The sequence below is a fragment of the Rutilus rutilus genome (genome assembly GCF_951802725.1).
Source record: "Rutilus rutilus genome assembly, chromosome: 2".
Lineage (NCBI taxonomy): Eukaryota > Metazoa > Chordata > Actinopteri > Cypriniformes > Leuciscidae > Rutilus > Rutilus rutilus.
In genome coordinates, this window is record NC_140210.1 from 52,441,387 (window position 1) to 52,461,007 (window position 19,621).

The 19,621-nt window shown below is 41.7% G+C and overlaps 3 protein-coding genes across 3 annotated transcripts in view; all 3 read right to left on the reverse strand.

The window, feature by feature from the left end:
• LOC311279655 (B-cell receptor CD22-like) overlaps positions 1 to 19,621 on the reverse strand; it is a gene marked incomplete at its 5' end in the record, with an annotated part of 135,156 nt that overhangs the window by 82,859 nt on the left and 32,676 nt on the right. The gene's annotated exons all lie outside the window — the stretch shown is intronic.
• On the reverse strand, positions 5,384 to 8,651 carry LOC311286802 (B-cell receptor CD22-like). Its single transcript, XM_084403104.1, has 10 exons — positions 8,609 to 8,651; positions 7,939 to 8,007; positions 7,499 to 7,846; positions 7,152 to 7,400; positions 6,820 to 7,068; positions 6,656 to 6,737; positions 6,280 to 6,325; positions 6,045 to 6,125; positions 5,826 to 5,885; positions 5,384 to 5,696 (listed from the first exon to the last, which is right to left on the reverse strand). Exons 2-10 carry the CDS (start codon positions 7,997 to 7,999, stop codon positions 5,676 to 5,678), a joined length of 1,197 nt encoding a protein of 398 aa, XP_084259230.1. The 5' UTR covers positions 8,000 to 8,007; positions 8,609 to 8,651; the 3' UTR covers positions 5,384 to 5,675.
• On the reverse strand, positions 15,393 to 18,123 carry LOC311286524 (B-cell receptor CD22-like; the record flags this gene model as incomplete). The annotated part of the gene is made up of 8 exons (XM_084402734.1): positions 15,393 to 15,868; positions 15,994 to 16,054; positions 16,212 to 16,292; positions 16,447 to 16,492; positions 16,829 to 16,910; positions 16,993 to 17,241; positions 17,355 to 17,609; positions 18,045 to 18,123. The coding sequence occupies 8 exons, from the start codon at positions 18,121 to 18,123 to the stop codon at positions 15,864 to 15,866; spliced, it is 858 nt and encodes a 285-aa protein (XP_084258860.1). The 3' UTR covers positions 15,393 to 15,863.

A 19,621-nucleotide genomic window follows, 5' to 3' on the forward strand; every position in this document is an offset into this window, starting at 1 on the left:
GAAGCTATTCAGGGCGCGTCAGAATGGGTGTTGAACACTACAAAACACGGCTATTCGCCTCAATTCGCTCGTCGCCCCCCGCGCTTCTAGCGCAGACGGAGACGAAAGTCGGTTTAGAAGCAGCGCATCTGCTTCGAGCAGAAATAGCGAAGCTGCTGCGCAAAGGGGCCATGGAACAGGTTCATCCTTCCTTGAGCGAGTCAGGCTTTTACAGCCGTTACTTCCTCGTTCCCAAGAAGGACGGAGCTTTAAGACCTATTTTAGATCTGAGACATCTGAACACGGCTCTCATGAGACGGCCGTTCAGGATGATTACAACCAGACAGATCCTTGCGCAGATCCGCCCAGGAGACTGGTTTATCTCTCTCGATCTGAAAGACGCGTATTTCCAGATCCAGATAACCCCCCGTCACAGGCCATTCTTGAGATTCGCCTTCGACGGTCGAGCTTATCAATACACAGTCCTGCCGTTCGGCCTGTCTTTAGCACACCGTACATTTACGAAATGCATGGACACGGCTCTCGCGCCCCTGAAAAGTCAGGGAATGCGAATTCTGAACTATCTGGACGACTGGCTTGTTATAGCGCAGTCAGAGACAGAACTTGTGTCTCACAAGAACAGCGCTTCTCAGCCATCTGGAAGGTCTGGGTCTAGCGGTCAATTGGACCAAGAGCTCGCTCTCGCCCCGTCAGTCAATTTCCTTTCTCGGAATAGAACTGGACTCGGTGGCGATGACGGCCAGATTGTCGGAGCAGCGCGCGCGCCGCATCCGGCGCCTCGCTGCATCCTTCAAAGAAGGCAATCGGGTTCCTCTGAAAGCATTTCAGCGCATCCTGGGGCATATGGCCTCAGCTGCAGCAGTGCTTCAGTTGGGTTTACTGCGCATGCGCCCGCTTCAACGCTGGCTAAGAGCGCGCGTATCCCATCGAGCCTGGGCGACCGGTGGCTCGCTAATCAGAGTGACTCAGGGCTGTGTCTCAGCCCTGCAGCCCTGGCTAGCAGCTGAATGGTATCACACTGGAGTGATTATGGGAGTGATTTCACACCGGAAAGTTGTCTCAACAGACGCGTCCAACCTAGGTTGGGGAGCGCTCTTCGAAGGCAGACCGGTCTATGGCTGCTGGTCAGACCAGGAGAATCTCCTACACATAAACTGTCTAGAGATGCTCGCGGTCGAGAAAGCGCTCATGCACTTCCTCCTATTCCTCCATGGTCACCATGTTCTAGTCCGCACGGACAACACATCAGTAGTGGCCTATGTGAACCACCAGGGCGGTGTCAGATCAAAAAAAAAAAAAAAAAAAAAAAAAAAAGCTCTGCGCCCTGACGGAACGCCTCCTCGTATGGGCTCAGCACTCTCGGCGCTCTCTGAGAGCATCGCATGTGCCTGGCCATCTGAACGAGGGCCCCGACAGACTGTCCAGGGACAACGTTCCCCTGGGGAGTGGTCTCTACACCTCCAAACAGTCCAGTCGCTGTGGCGCCGCTTTGGCAGAGCGAAAGTCGACCTCTTTGCGTCAAAAGACAACGCACACTGCCCAGTATTCTTTTCAAGAGCGAGGACGCGCTGGCCCAGACGTGGCCCAGCGGCCCGCTATATGCTTCTCCCCCGGTCTCTCTGCTGCCTCAGGTCATCGAGAGAGCCAGGAAAGCGCGCCACACAGTGCTCTTCATAGTGATTTACCAGAAGGGGTGATGAACACGATCATACAATCTAGAGCTCCCTCCACGAGGCGGCTCTACACGTCTAAATGGTCGGTGTTTAACAAATGGTGCACTGCCAGAGGGCTCGATCCACAGACATGTGGGGTCTCGCAAGTATTGTGCTTCCTTCAAGAGCTACTGGACGCGGGCAGGTCCCCCTCCACGCTCAAAGTCTATGTCGCGGCCATTTCAGCGCTCTCTGTCTCAGAGCCGGGCCGCGCATTAGGAAGGAACGAGTTTGTCATCCGCTTCCTTAGAGGAGCGAGAAGGATGAACCCCCCGCGACCCCCTTCGGTTCCTATGTGGGATTTTTCACTGGTCTTAGACGCCCTGAAAGCACATCCCTTTGAACCCCTGGAAACTGTGGATATGAAATACCTCACGCTCAAAACCGTTTTTCTGATAGCACTGTCTTCAGTAAAACGTGTGGGAGACCTTCACGCGTTATCCACTAACGCTGCGTGCCTCGAGTTCGGACCCAATGACTCTAAAGTTATTCTCAGACCGAGGCATGGGTATGTCCCCAAAATTTTGGGCACTCCCTTCAGAGCGCAGGTCATTTCCCTTTCAGCCCTGCCGAATGCTGGCTGCGAGGCAGATAGTAATCTCCTCTGCCCAGTCAGGGCGCTGAGAAGCTATATTTCACGCTCCGCCGCCTTCAGGCGTTCAGAGCAGCTCTTTGTTTTGTTTGGTGGGCGCACCAAGGGTCTCGCCGCCTCGAAACACACCCTATCCAGATGTATAGTTGACGCTATCGCAGCTGCTTACGCATCTAAAAACCTGCAGTGCCCTTTGGGCATTCGGGCGCACTCCACCAGAGGCATGGCCTCATCGTGGGTGTGGTCCAGTGGGATTCCCATTCATGACATTTGTGCAGCGGCAGGCTGGGCCTCCCCTTCCACATTTGTTAGGTTTTACAACCTGGAAGTTCCCGCTTTGCAGGCCAAAGTGTTATCAGCCTAAGTCTCGCGTAGCCAGCCCACTGTCTGTGCGCGGGCTATGTTGCTGATTTAGCTCTACTGGTTGAGCTGCACTATGTGGAAAGTGTCAGTTGGACCGGCTGTGCCGCTCCCTGCCCCATATTATGTGCTTGTGTACTGTGGTATCTTGGCCGCCCAGCTCCACTTCGCGTTCCCTGGGCTCCCCATGGGATTCATTCAGGATGCTGGGCGCTCTCGTAAGAGAACGTACTCGGTTACTAACGTAACCTCTGTTCTCTCTAGAGAGGGAACGAGTATTGCGTAACCCGCCGTGCTCTCGCCACGAGCTCATTTCGCTTCATGCGACAGAAACCAGCGAAGCAGCCTCTGTACCTTGCCTATATACGCTAAGCCACACCCCTAATGACGGGCTGTGACGCATCAAGCGCGCCAAGCGCGCTCATTGGACGTGACGTCACGCGCAAGGCTCAGCCATAGGCTGCTGCAGTTGCCGCAGAGCAGCCAATGGGCACGCGATTCGCCTGCCCTAGGTCTGCAGGCTGCCGCACTGCGTTGACAAGATTTAAAAAATTAAGGATAATTTTTGGCTTCAGTATCTCGAGAAAGGAGACTTTCCCGCAGCGTAAGCTAGCTTACGCAATACTCGTTCCCTCTCTAGAGAGAACAGAGGTTACGTTAGTAACCGAGTACGTTTTACAACCAGTCATGCTTGAAAAACAAAACAAAAAACGTCATACCGTGAAACCGGTGTAATTTAGAAAAATACCGTGATGTGGATTTTTGGTCATACCGCCCAGCACTACAAGGAGGCATTAATCACTCTTGAGGTTTTTTTTGAAGAGCTGCATGGAACAACACTGTATTCAGCTTGTTTATATCAGGAACACACTTACTCGCGTGTAACTTGTGCATTCAGTACTCCTTGAGTCCCCCTGGTGGGCTGGATAGAACAACACAACTTTTACAATACCCTAACACATGCAAGGCTGGATGATGTGAAAGACCTGGAAGTGAATTCTGAACTGCTCTTGTAGACTTTCAATTTCTTTTCTGTACTTGGCAAAACACATCTTGCATTTGGGAGCATCTTTGCACATCTCCTCACAGGCAGTTTTTGCCGGATTGGACGAAAATCCGCAGTGAAAAAGGTTAAGTTTACATTGGAAAGCGTTCATATGTGCATAGAGGTCTGAAACAGTCCGAGACCGACCTTGTAACTGTGTGTTCAGATAATTCAGATGCACAGTCATATAATCTGTGAGGAAGGCCATGTCACAAATAAATTCTGGATCCCATAGTTTGCTGCTGTAAGCGCTTGTTTAAATGTGGAAATCAACTGATCAGACAGTATATGCAACTGTTGTTGTCTCATCTCTTACTGAATTGTATGATGGATGATGACATCTCACAGCTAAATAATGCACTGGCTATTGCGCTCCTCGCAAGGTCCATGAAATCAAGTATACCCGCTCTGCTCCTTGGTATAACAACAACCTTTCTCTCCTTTAGTTAAAATGCGAGTGCGGCAAGTTTTTCGGGTGCCCTGTTTTCAGAAGTTTGTGTCCTGCAGTGCTTAACATAATTAATGAATCCTTAAGTACTGCTGTTGTCACAGCTGCATAAAAAAATTCTGCTGTTAGTCCTGTACTCAAGAAGCGAAATTTAGATTTGGATGATTTAAAGGCACACTATGCAAGATTTGTACCTTAATATAACAGCTTCAAAATCATTTCGATGGTAAACAAACTAGTAGGGTGAATCATCCCGATAGCAAAGCAGGGAGGGGACGCCGCTGGCAAAACCAGCAATGCAGGTTTGAGAGGTGGCGCCCTGACAAATCTTGCGAGAATCACGACTTGCTTTACGGCACGACGTCTCATACATCAACAACATATGAAGCAGCCTCTATGGAAGACACTAGCACACATTTCAGACGTGAATCATGGCAGAGACGACGAAGAAAATGAAGAAAGCGCGGTCGGAAGAGTCAAGGAAAAGAAAACGACGAGTGATATTTACGACAGTAACGTTAAATACAAGTACTCCACAGTGACTCTAGGGGTCGCTGTTTGAGAAAAACGAAAACTGCTTAGTGTGCCTTTAAATAACTAGTCGACCTATGTCAAATCTTCCTTTCCTGGCTAAAATTTTAGAATGAGTTGTAGCTTTACAGTTGCATAATCATCTTTCTGTTAGTAATCTTTTTGAGCAACTTCAATTTATGACAGTAACATTAAATACAAGTACTCCACAGTGACTCCACAGTTTTGAGCAACTTCAATCTGGTTTTTGAACATTTTTATGACTCACAAATGTTATGACTTTTATGACATGACTTTTATAGCCGCCTGTTTGGTTGGTTCTGTGGTTCTGATGTTTCTGTATTTGAGTTTCAGAAGAAATGAAGGAATCTAGGAGTTATCTTTGATTCCCCATTGACATTTGACCCTTGTTTCAGTTTGAACTGTTTTCATCGTTGTAGAAGGAATAAGTTGAAACATAAGTTGCTGTGTATTAAGGACATTTTTATAGAAATATTGTTGTTCCGAACAACAGCAAGATTGCGAGTGTTATTTTGTGCAGTAATCCTTATATTAATAATCTTATGTAGTTTGATCTATTTTTTTCTCTCTAGCAATATCTAAGTGTAATGGTCTTTAATATTTCTTATGCTGTTATTCTTGATTTATTGAATGACAGAAAAGTGTGGAATTTTACACTAAAGCCTTATTTTTTTCTGCCTTTTATTGGAAACATGAACAATACCGATACTCACGGTCAAAAACATTAAAAATCTCAATGAAGTAAGATTCATACATGATAAAAAAGCATAATGAGAAACACACAACCTAGTGATTACACAGTTTTACATAAATCATTAACTGTTTACTTTCATTATCACACATCCATCTATAAAATGATCGCCTGATTACTTCAGTCACACGTCATCATGACACTCCTGTCAATCATTCAGGGCTCCTCCCACAAAGAGATGCATAAAGGCTGTAATATTTACTGTGTCCAAACCACTACAGCCTCTTCTTGTTAGTCTGAATAAGAAAGAAAGAAAGTAAAAACATTAATATTGAAATATGTCAATAAAAGCATCAACAACATGTGTCAAGAGGAAAGGCTAATAGATTGGGTTTTGTCTCTATCTAGTGGGTATTCTTACTTACTGGAAGATTTTCATACAGAGACGAGTCCAGTTCAGGTTTACAATCATCAAGTTGAGCAGCCTTTATGAATGAAGACAAAGTAAAAACAGGAGTGTGTTATTTAAATTCCCATATACTTAGTCAATATAGATATGTTCACACTGACATTGAGCGTTTCATTTCTTTTGACTAAAGGTGAAGAGAGTTTAGTCTTCTGTAGGAAACACTTACAACACTTACCATTACATTCTCATACACAGGATCACTCAATTCAACATCATAAGCGTTGTGTCTGTCATGATCGGGTCTGGAATGATTCATCTTTGCCATTATATAAAAAAAAAAAAAACAGAATAAAGAGAAAATAAATAATGTCTATAAACAACTCACTAGAAAAAGTCACTATTTCAGACTTTCACTTTTAGTTACAAATGAATTTAGTAAACTACTGAACACCAAATAATTTTTTTCTCACCTGAGATTCCTGTGTGTCATTTCTCTGTTTCATCCTCCTGGTTCCCCTTTAAAGACAATGATTTGAAACAATTACAACCAATCAGAACCTATTTGATGATTAATACACAGATATGATTTGAATCAATGGTATTTCTCTAGGACGTGGCACTGCCATTTTGAATGTGATGAAATCTGGTCTATCTTCAGGATTTACTGCAGTAATGAGCTTCAGATTTCATTATTCAATAACTAACTGAGTAGCTGTCAGTGTGGAAAGATAGGATGGGAAATTTTGCCTTAGTTCACGTTCATCATGACGTCTCACTGAATTCACAACTTTCTAACTCAGTCATTCATTCACACACACGAGAGAGTACCACAGACACACATCTTACCAAATCACTAACATCGTAATGATCACTGCAGCTCCACAAACCCCTCCAATGGATATGTATAATATCACCAGACGTCCTGCAACTGAGACAAAAGAGTAAAACGTCTGAACAGATTAATTTGAGTCACTATAGAAAGAGTAATGTAAGTATATGAGCCGCTCTACCTTTAACAGTGACAGTTACAGTGTCTGATCTCTGAGATCCATGTTGATTGTGAGCCTGACAGTAGAAGCGTCCACTCTGTAGTGCACTGAAACTCTGTCCAGATCCAACAGCTGAGGTTTCATTCTCCTTAAACCAGCTGAAGTTCAGAGCAGGAGGGTTTGAGTCACTGATGCAGTTCAGAGTCACTGAATCTCCCTCCACTATTACACCAGATCCACTTATCAACACTGAGACGCTCCTGGGAGGGTCTAAAAAGGACAAAAAACCTTAAATCTTCTAATTCAAACACAATCTCCTAATTTTAAAAAGAACTAAATGAATCTGCACTCACACATGACATTGAGCTGAACAGCAGGAGAGATGTGAGTGTGTCCGTCTACAGCACAGCTATATCTGCCTGAATCCTCTCTTCTGACTGACTGCAGCAGGAGTTCATTGTTTCTGTCTCTTCTCTCAGTTAATGGCTGTGAGTTTCTGTACCAGATGAATGTTGCTCTGTCAGTCAGAGCGCAGCTGCTTTTACATGTCAGATTGACTGAATCTCCCTCTGTCACTCTCTCAGGAGACTCCACCTGAAGATCTGAACACAACACACACATTATATCTAGTGCTGCTGTCATACACTGATTATTATTCAACATAATGCACAGAAGAAGAGATAAACCTCATCAAAGTCACCTGTGACATTAAGAGTCACTCCTGGAATGCCAATCCATTTCACTTTAGGTTCATCAGTGAGGAATCTGAAATAGTACATGCGTGAATCCTTCAGTGTCACATGACTCAGTCTGATGGTGCAGTTCTGCTGTTTATCTCCCAGATACTGAAGCCTCTGACTGTATTCAGTGTCATTAGACAGATCTAGAAACTCTCCATTATCTTGTTCCAGTGTTTTGGTCCAGAACACTTTCTTGATCTGACGTCCAGTAGGGTATGTATAAGTGCAGCTCATTATCACTGTTGAGTCATTTACTGCACAGATGTGTGAAGGACTGTAACTCACACCCTCTTTCTGACTACAAACCCCTAAAAAAGTTAATCCTGAACAAATTAGCAGCAGTTTGTGCTTAAAAACTGCAGAATGCAAAGATTCCTGAGCAAGGGTTGCAGAGACTCACCGTGAATCATGAGCAGAAAGACCAGAGGAAGAGGAGGAGCCATTCTGACTGACGTCACCATAGCAACATCTGCAACAAATATAGTGGCTTATTTTCAGATTTAATGTCAGCATGAAACATAACAACAAATACTACTTTATTTATGAACATGACAGCAACAGTCATTTTTGCACTGCATGAGTTTGTAACTTTCCAACGTCTTTCACTTCCCCTTTTTGACTGACAGCCCATCATAGACAGTAGGACCCTGCCAGAACGATGGCCTTTAATTTCATACTGAGAAACTGCTATAAATCACCTTAGTTGACTTTTGAATCAGTGCATTGCTAATGTTTACAAAACATACTCTTGACCTGGTTATCACTCTGGTGAATATGCAGGATTATTTTTAAAAGCCACTTTAATATATAAGTCTTGGGTATAAGTCTTTATAATCTATCTTCATTATATAGTTATCTGTTGTGTAAAATATTAAAAAGGATTTGTTTTATCAATTTGTTTTTCGCCAACAAAACACTTCTTGAGAAAACAAATTTGTGCTATTGGACTTTTAATTTTAAATCATATAGTTACTGAGACACAGCTCTGTGACAACTAGCCCCAACCAATCTCCCATAAATCCCCCACACTTAAGATATTTAACAGAACAGTTATAAAATCATGCTCTTACCCGTTTCACCAACACCAGTGACCAGTGACAGCACTACAAATGATCAAGCTGAAACCAGTTTAGGCGTTTTCACACACTGAATGACATGTGATTAACACATTATACTTTAATATGAGCTTATGACAGCTCAACTAGTGCAGCTCAAGGAGAGGAAGTATCATTGATCTCGATGCAATACAGACACAGGCAGGCAGTAAGTAATCCAGACACGAGCAGGAATAGTAGACTACAAGACGGCAAGACGTGAACACCAGAACGGTCTGACAATGAACACAGCAAACACAAGGCTACATATAGGGAACGGTGACCAACTATCCTGGTATGGAAACTGCTGGATCCAGGATTGTAAAACACTGGAAGGAATTGCAGTGGCAGTGATGCCAAAAATCACATTTCATCTCCAGCTTTGGCAAATGTGCATTTGACAAACCTCCAATTTACTGATTTATTAATAGCAATCTGGAAGTTAAATAAAGAACTTAAAAACGCAGATAAAGCAGAATTGATTAAACTGAATGTTTTTAGCATGATAACTACTAAGCATTTTATTCAGTCAGTGGCCTTGTTCACATGGTCAAAAATACAGTTTCCTCTTTTGTAGGTGAGAAAACCAAATGCATGAACTTTTGACATCAGCATCACAGTGTTGATCACATGACTTTCTTTAAGTGATGGAGAGACGCTGAGGGACGTCACACCGAAGAGGAAGAGGAAGAGGAAGAGGAAGAGGAAGAGGAAGAGGAAGAGGAAATCAGTCCTGTCAGAGTAACGCTTGAGGCCTTTTCACATACCAAATATTTCAGCTCTAGTAATGGAAGTCCTGCCTTCTAAATAAAAGATCCAAATCGGGAATTTTCTGGACAAACCTGAAATAAACACTTTTTTTTTGAGCATCAGAAACAACATTTATGAATCTTTATGGATCATGTAAAATGTGAATGTTGATTTGAAATATGTTATTAAAATGTGACTTTGGCCAACAGTTTTTCAGGATATTTCGCCCTTCAAGCCTATAGGAGTTGGTCTTGCATGAGCGAAAAAGGGTTCCTGTCTGAAAGGGTTGCAAATAAACTAACTTTCCTTGAAAGGGACTTTGATTATGTTGTATCACCAAAAGGTCCAGTAACTAAAGTCGGCACTTAAAATCCCTGTAAAGGCAATTCTAAAAAAAAATTCTAAACACATTATAAATGTTAGAAATGTATTGCTAAATCATAAGACTGTGAACTGTGAAGTACTGAATTGTGGAGTTAGACCGTTAAACAGTTTTTCACCGTTGCTGTGTTCTGGATTTTTTGGGCGGGGCTAAAACGGGGGCTCGATGACGCACTGGAGCCCCTGAGCTCCTGGACACGCCCCTACTTGATGACGCACTGGAGCCCCTGAGCTCCTGGACACGCCCCTACTTGATGACGCACTGGAGCCCCTGAGCTCCTGGACACGCCTCTACTTGATGACGCACTGGAGCCCCTGAGCTCCTGGACACGCCTCTACTTGATGACGCACTGGAGCCCCTGAGCTCCTGGACACACCCCTACTTGATGACGCACTGGAGCCGCTGAGCTCCTGGACACGCCCCTACTTGATGACGCACTGGAGCCCCTGAGCTCCTGGACACGCCCCTACTTGATGACGCACTGGAGCCCCTGAGCTCCTGGACACGCCCCTACTTGATGACGCACTGGAGCCCCTGAGCTCCTGGACACGCCCCTACTTGATGACGCACTGGAGCCCATTCACATCAGTTTGCAACTCAATCGCGAGTTACTGTCAGTACTATTAGTTACTAACGTTACATCCTACAGTTTGCTAGCTAGCTATGCCTTCGTCACGGAAATGCGTATTACCTGGATTTCCGAAAAACTATCATATCAACAAGAGGTGGATTAATTTTGTGAAGAGCCACCTTGATGGAGAGCTGAGGATCACCGCTAAAACCCGCCTCTGTAGTGATCATTTTACACAGGATAGTTTTATAAACTTTCGTCGGAGACAACTGGGATTCATTCACTGATAATCCGCTGTTACTGGTGAATGGGGCCGAACCGACTATCTCCCGCCTCGGCCTTCATCCTCCCGTCGCGCCGACAACTGGTGCCATCATCGGCAGTGCGTGCCCACCAATGAGTGTAAGTTGCCTTGTGTGCTTATGTTATAATTATAGTAGGTAGTCCAGGCTCGAACATGTATGGCTTTGTAAAACAAATTAAGCTGCTAGGAGCATCCTTTCCGGCTGTAGCGTTGACAGTTGAGTGTGGCGAGTCGACGGCAGCGAGCTTTCCCGCGAGTGGGCGTGGTTTCAGCGCAGCCAGCGGACACGCCCCCAGCGTTTGAGAGCAGAGACTAATGCTCATTTTTTCAAGATTTTGATAGCTTATTTTATGTACTTGCCGGCTTTTTTTATCATTCAAATTTGGCTGGGTGGCTAATAACACATTTTTCTGTGGTGTGACAAACTCAGAACACATACTTAATTTTGACTTTACAGGGACTTTAAAGAGAATTTAAGAGAAACTTCACCTCCATATTGTGATGCATTTTGTGAAGTGGATTATTAAACAAGTAAAAAAAATGAGTGGGACTTGTTGATTGGATTGTGAAAAGTCGGCATTGCAAGGATCCATGGGTACTAGTGTTGACACTAGTAATTTATTGAATAAAGATGAATTCCAAATGTTAAGTATTTAAAGTGAATTTAATATTTAAACAGTTGTATTTCTACACAGAGTTTAAAAATGTTTAAGTGACACAAATAACAACAAAAACAAATAAACAATTAGCTTTACCTATAAGCAAGTATAATCAACCAAGTCACAACGCATAAAGCAACAATATATTTCCATGATGACATTATTTGCCGGCCACAAGCCTTTGATTTCCACTTGAATCCATTGTCATATTTTCCTGATTCTTTTCAAAACACTCCTGTCAATCAGACTCCACCCACACAGTTACATGAAGACTGTAATGTTTTGGTGTGTGCCATCGTCTACTACAGCATATTCCTGTTGGTCTGAGACAAAAAATGAGATCCATTTATCAAGTTTAATCATTTTGAAATGTTTAAACTGCACACTCATAGTGTTCCTGCACTAGTGTCGAGAGAAGGCCGACAGAGTAGGACATTTACCGTATTTTTGTACCTTTTGGAAAAAAGCTTTTTGGGGGCCAAACCTTGTCTTTTATAAAGAAAGTAATTTACTTTGAAAATAATTTTCATATTGCATATTTTTCATATTCTAAAGGTCATAAAACACAGGTGTTTGATCTGCATTATTATCACAATTATTATTATTATTATGAATATTCACATTTATGTTACTGAGCAGGCAACTTATTCTATATAGTTAAGAGCTATCAAGCAAACAGCATTTTTTCTATTCCAAGAATACTTTTTGTAACATAAGAAAAAACCTCATCATAAACTGGACGGCAAATGAAGCAGCATCCCTCATTTGCCAGAGAATTAGCCAAACGGAGAAAGAAAGAGGAAATAAAAAGAGCATTTCTTTAAGATGTGTGTGATTTTCACATGCAGTGAAACGTTTTATTTCTTCACAGACATGATTGTTCACATACTGAGTTCCTGCTGAGTGAACAAATGCAACCGTTATCCTTTTTTCTTGAAATTAATTTATTGAGTTTGATGGGAATCTATAAGATCATCTTCACTAAAACCCTTAGTCTCGCTTCCTCTTTTGTGTGTTGATAAGAGGCCTGCGAACTGCTTTAAACCTTTATGCAAATCCTGACCTGGCAGAAGCTGTGTCCTGTACAACACAGACACTCAATTTTTCTTGTTCCATAATGCTTTAAGAGAACCACAAATTACCACTTTATAATTCAGGAAAACCAAGGAGGAGATTGGTTGCAACTGGGAAAGGGATTTGTCATTCCACTGCACATATGGCAATAATCTAGACTGAAGGCCAACTGCACTGCATACGTGTTAAAATAAAACTAGCAATAATACTCGCCTCTAAACTTGGAGTAATGGTAATGGAGGGATCGAAGGCTCGTAATATAAGTTTGCAGAGTTCTAGCTGCAAACTTACAACCGGTGTGACCAGTGCTCTAGCGTCATCTCTTCAGGCTCCGCACTGACAGCTGCATTTAGAAGGTCTGCGAAGAGGTCTATGCTTTCTAGGATGCTTGAACAAGGAGGTAGTGCTGGGTGGTGTACCGGTTCATACCGAAAACCAGTGTTTATTTTTGTTACGATATGAATTTTTTAAATACGGCAATACGTCGCTTTAATAACGATCGGAACGCGGCGCGACACTGTTTGAGAGGGTCCTTTTTCACTGTGGTGATGCACGTGTTACTAACATAGACTGTAAAAAATACTTTACCAAGCGTGACTGTGAAGATGGATAGATTAAACTATAATTGATAGCTGTCAAATTATATTACAGTGTTTCCCATACATTGGTTCACAATATCAACACAGCCTTTTGGAAAATCTATTTGTGGTTGGCGATCGTTGAATAAACATGAGCACTGCACGTTTCAAAAAACGCGGTGCGGGTGTTTTTATATGAATGTATCTGAAGTGAACTGACAGTCTTTAGAAAAGTTTCTTTGTTATTACGACTGAATCTTTCTTTATCTTTCCTGATAAAGCAGCGTTTATGAGCATTGCTGCTTTGTGTACAGCCGTTACCAGGGAAACCGCTATTTCTGCTCCTCCTAAAGCGCCTCCTGCTGGCACCTCTTTGTAGACAGCCTTGCAAACCTGTATTACTAGTGTGGATTTTTTCTACAGTATTCACTCTTGACTGTAAAATAGGGCATTCTTAGTCAATCTACTGCACCTTCTACAAGCATTTAATAAAATTTTTTTTTTTTAAAAAGTCAATCTACTGCAGTATTTCCTCTCTCACTCAGTGAAAGATGTGTTTTACACCCAGTCATGCTTGAAAAACAAAACAAAAACAAAAAACGTCATACCGTGAAACCGGTGTAATTTAGAAAAATACCGTGATGTGGATTTTTGGTCATACCGCCCAGCACTTCAAGGAGGCATTAATCACTCTTGAGGTTTTTTGAAGAGCTGCATGGAACAACACTGTATTCAGCTTGTTTATATCAGGAACACACTTACTCGCGTGTAACTTGTGCATTCAGTACTCCTTGAGTCCCCCTGGTGGGCTGGATAGAACAACACAACTTTTACAATACCCTGACACATGCAAGGCTGGATGATGTGAAAGACCTGGAAGTGAATTCTGAACTGCTCTTGTAGACTTTCAATTTCTTTTCTGTACTTGGCGAAACACATCTTGCATTTGGGAGCATCTTTGCACATCTCCTCGCAGGCAGTTTTTGCCGGATTGGACGAAAATCCGCAGTGAAAAAGGTTAAGTTTACATTGGAAAGCGTTTATATGTGCATAGAGGTCTGAAACAGTCCGAGACCGACCTTGTAACCGTGTGTTCAGATAATTCAGATGCACAGTCATATAATCTGTGAGGAAGGCCATGTCACAAATAAATTCTGGATCCCATAGTTTGCTGCTGTAAGCGCTTGTTTAAATGTGGAAATCAACTGATCAGACAGTATATGCAACTGTTGTTGTCTCATCTCTTACTGAATTGTATGATGGATGATGACATCTCACAGCTAAATAATGCACTGGCTATTGCGCTCCTCGCAAGGTCCATGAAATCAAGTATACCCGCTCTGCTCCTTGGTATAACAACAACCTTTCTCTCCTTTAGTTATAATGCGAGTGCGGCAAGTTTTTCGGGTGCCCTGTTTTCAGAAGTTTGTGTCCTGCAGTGCTTAACATAATTAATGAATCCTTAAGTACTGCTGTTGTCACAGCTGCATAAAAAATTCTGCTGTTAGTCCTGTACTCAAGAAGCGAAATTTAGATTTGGATGATTTAAAGGCACACTATGCAAGATTTGTACCTTAATATAACAGCTTCAAAATCATTTCGATGGTAAACAAACTAGTAGGGTGAATCATCCCGATAGCAAAGCAGGGAGGGGACGCCGCTGGCAAAACCAGCAATGCAGGTTTGAGAGGTGGCGCCCTGACAAATCTTGCGAGAATCACGACTTGCTTTACGGCACGACGTCTCATACATCAACAACATATGAAGCAGCCTCTATGGAAGACACTAGCACACATTTCAGACGTGAATCATGGCAGAGTCGACGAAGAAAATGAAGAAAGCGCGGTTGGAAGAGTCAAGGAAAAGAAAACGACGAGTGGTATTTACGACAGTAATGTTAAATACAAGTACTCCACAGTGACTCTAGGGGTCGCTGTTTGAGAAAAACGAAAACTGCTTAGTGTGCCTTTAAATAACTAATCGACCTATGTCAAATCTTCCTTTCCTGGCAAAAATTTTAGAATGAGTTGTAGCTTTACAGTTGCATAACCATCTTTCTGTTAGTAATCTTTTTGAGCAACTTCAATTTATGACAGTAACATTAAATACAAGTACTCCACAGTGACTCCACAGTTTTGAGCAACTTCAATCTGGTTTTTGAACATTTTTATGACTCACAAATGTTATGACTTTTATGACATGACTTTTATAGCCGCCTGTTTGGTTGGTTCTGTGGTTCTGATGTTTCTGTATTTGAGTTTCAGAAGAAATGAAGGAATCTAGGAGTTATCTTTGATTCCCCATTGACATTTGACCCTTGTTTCAGTTTGAACTGTTTTCATCGTTGTAGAAGGAATAAGTTGAAACATAAGTTGCTGTGTATTAAGGACATTTTTATAGAAATATTGTTGTTCCGAACAACAGCAAGATTGCGAGTGTTATTTTGTGCAGTAATCCTTATATTAATAATCTTATGTAGTTTGATCTATTTTTTTCTCTCTAGCAATATCTAAGTGTAATGGTCTTTAATATTTCTTATGCTGTTATTCTTGATTTATTGAATGACAGAAAAGTGTGGAATTTTACACTAAAGCCTTATTTTTTTCTGCCTTTTATTGGAAACATGAACAATACCGATACTCACGGTCAAAAACATTAATAATCTCAATGAAGTAAGATTCATACATGATAAAAAAGCATAATGAGAAACACACAACCTAGTGATTACACAGTTTTACATAAATCATTAACTGTTTACTTTCATTATCACACATTCATCTATAAAATGATCGCCTGATTACTTCAGTCACACGTCATCATGACACTCCTGTCAATCATTCAGGGCTCCTCCCACAAAGAGATGCATAAAGGCTGTAATATTTACTGTGTTCAAACCACTACAGCCTCTTCTTGTTAGTCTGAATAAGAAAGAAAGAAAGTAAAAACATTAATATTGAAATATGTCAATAAAAGCATCAACAACATGTGTCAAGAGGAAAGGCTAATAGATTGGGTTTTGTCTCTATCTAGTGGGTATTCTTACTTGATGGAAGATTTTCATACAGACACGAGTCCAGTTCGGGTTTACACTCAAGTTGAGCAGCCTTTATGAATGAAGACAAAGTAAAAACAGGAGTGTGTTATTTAAATTCCCATACTTAGTCAATATAGATATGTTCACACTGACATTGAGTGTTTAATTCCTTTTGACTAAAGGTGAAGAGAGTTTAGTCTTCTGTAGGAAACACTTACAACACTTACCATTACATTCTCATACACAGGATCACTCAATTCAACATCATAAGCGTCACGTTTGTCATGATCAGGTCTGGAATGATTCATCTTTGCCATTATATATAAAAAAAAAAAACAGAATAAAGAGAAAATAAATAATGTCTATAAACAACTCACTAGAAAAAGTCACTATTTCAGACTTTCACTTTTAGTTACAAATGAATTTAGTAAACTACTGAACACCAAATAATTTTTTTCTCACCTGAGACTCCTGTGTGTCATTTCTCTGTTTCAAACACCTGGTTCCCCTTTAAAGACAATGATTTGAAACAATTACAACCAATCAGAACCTATTTGATGATTAATACACAGATATGATTTGAACCAATGGTATTTCTCTATAGGATGTGACACTGCCATTTTGAATGTGATGAAATCGGGTCTATCTTCAGGATTTACTGCAGTAATGAGCTTCAGATTTCATTATTCAATAACTAACTGAGTAGCTGTCAGTGTGGAAAGATAGGATGGGAAATGTTGCCTTAGTTCACGTTCATCATGACGTCTCACTGAATTCACAACTTTCTAACTCAGTCATTCATTCACACACACACACGAGAGAGTACCACAGACACACATCTTACCAAATCACTAACATCGTAATGATCACTGCAGCTCCACAAACCCCTCCAATGGATATGTATAATATCACCAGACGTCCTGCAACTGAGACAAAAGAGTAAAATGTCTGAACAGATTCATTTGAATCACTATAGAAAGAGTAATGTAAGTATATGAGCCGCTCTACCTTTAACAGTGACAGTTACAGTGTCTGATCTCTGAGATCCATGTTGATTGTGAGCCTGACAGTAGAAGCGTCCACTCTGTAGTGCACTGAAACTCTGTCCAGATCCAACAGCTGAGGTTTCATTCTCCTTAAACCAGCTGAAGTTCAGAGCAGGAGGGTTTGAGTCACTGATGCAGTTCAGAGTCACTGAATCTCCCTCCACTATTACACCAGATCCATTTATCAACACTGAGACGCTCCTGGGAGGGTCTAATAACAATCACCAAATTATTTAAGACCTCTGACACATTTTTAAAATGACTAATATGAACCAAATTAATCAAAACAGAGAATTAGCATATTATGTTTTATAATAAACTCACACATGACGTTTAAAGTCACAGCATCAGAGTATTTCTCTCCATGTTCATTGATGGACTTGCACTTGTATTCTCCACTGTCATCAGAGCTGATCTTTGAGATGCTGTAGATTCTTCCAGATCCTACAATCGTTCCTCCTTTAAACCAGCTGATTTCTGCAGGAGGGTTTGAGTCACTGCTGCAGTTCAGAGTCACTGAATCTCCCTCCACTATTACACCAGATGGACTGATGGACACTGAGACGCTCTTTGGAGGATCTAACACAGGACAAAAATTAAATCTTTAAATCATCTAATTCAAACACAATCTCTGGTTTTTAAAAAATACAAATGAATCTGCACTCACACATGACATTGAGCTGAACAGCAGGAGAGATGTGAGTGTGTCCGTCTACAGCACAGCTATATCTGCCTGAATCCTCTCTTCTGACTGACTGCAGCAGGAGTTCATTGTTTCTGTCTCTTCTCTCAGTTAATGGCTGTGAGTTTCTGTACCAGATGAATGTTGCTCTGTCAGTCAGAGCGCAGCTGCTTTTACATCTCAGAGTGACTGAATCTCCCTCTGTCACTCTCTCAGGAGACTCCACCTGAAGATCTGAACACAACACACACATTATATCTAGTGCTGCTGTCATACACTGATTATTATTCTACATAATGCACAGAAGAAGAGATAAACCTCATCAAAGTCACCTGTGACAGTAAGAGTCACTCCTGGATAACCAATCCATTTTCCTTCTGTTATATTAGTGATGAATCTGAAATAGTACATGCGTGAATCCTTCAGTGTCACATGACTCAGTCTGATGGTGCAGTTCTGCTGTTTATCTCCCAGATACTGAAGCCTCTGACTGTATTCAGGGTCCTCAGACAGATCTCGAGGACCTACACGTGTTTTGGTCCAGAACGCTTTCATGATCTGATGTCCAGTAGGGTATGTATAAGTGCATCTCATTATCACTGTTGAGTCCTTTAGTGCACAGATGTGTGAAGGACTGTAACTCACACCCCAACCAGCACTAGAAACCCCTGAAACACAGAATTCATCTCGAACAATTTAGCAGCAGCTTGTGCATATAAAATTTGCAGTATCAAATGTATCTTGAGTGTTTCTGAAGTGTTACATTGACTAACCATGAATCATGAGAAGAACGATCAGAGGAAGAGGAGGAGCCATTCTGACTGATGTCACTATCAACACCTACAACAAATGTACAGTGGCTTATTTTTCAACTTAAAGGGCCAGTTACATAAATATAGCCATTATGTTAAAAGATCTAGCATGATAGATCAGATCAGTCAGTCTTACTTTTCGGTATCAGATTAGTCCAATGTACGTTTTTATGTAACTGACGTAAAGTTATGAACCGTTTTAAAGAAAAAAATGTGATGACTAACTTGTAAGACTAGACCTGGTGGCTTATGCAAGTCTTGTCGTTTCTGTCTCATTGTTACACATTAAGTTTTTCATATTATCATTGCATTAGATATTTCATCAAATATATTATACAGTATATATGTCTGTGGCGAGGGCGGTGTGGTTCAGTGAAGTCTGCAGCGGGATAGAGAGACTGGAGACGAGCGGTGAGTAAGCAGGTCAAGTGCAAAACTACAAACACCTGTGTCTTGATGCAGTAATTGGACTGGAGAAACGGATAAAAGCCACTGGGAAACTGGGAGATTCTGAGAGAGAGTGGACTGAGGAGTCGTGCGCTGATTAATTTCGTGTGGCGCATTCGCACGGGATCAGCGAAGCCTGTGATTTTACTCGAATTTACTGACTTATCTCCCGGATATGATGTCAATAGGCGATTGCTTGGAAATGTCTTGTCGTTATTATAGGTCTAGCTGTATGATACTGTATATCATAAACAGAAGAATGTTATTTACCACATGCTGCTATACATGTCATCCATCTCCATCTAATCATTCTTTTTGTTTTTGCTCTTCTGATGGTTTTCAGCTTTCTCTTTCTGCAAATTGTATAGTTGTATCGTATCATGGTGTACAGTGATATGACCCAGCACCCAAAATACTATCAAAACACTCAAACGCAGCCTCTATTCTTCACGAAAGATGGATTTAAAAGCGCACAGGAAACAAAAACCTTGACAAAATTATAAACGACCTGCCAAATCACAGAGATGCCGATTCGCACTGGACTAATATTATCACAGGACCTCTGTGTTCGGCGAAATATGGTAGGTCATTTGCGGGGGAATTTTTACTTTACAAATTACAGACATGGCCGATTCGCACGGGATTAAGAT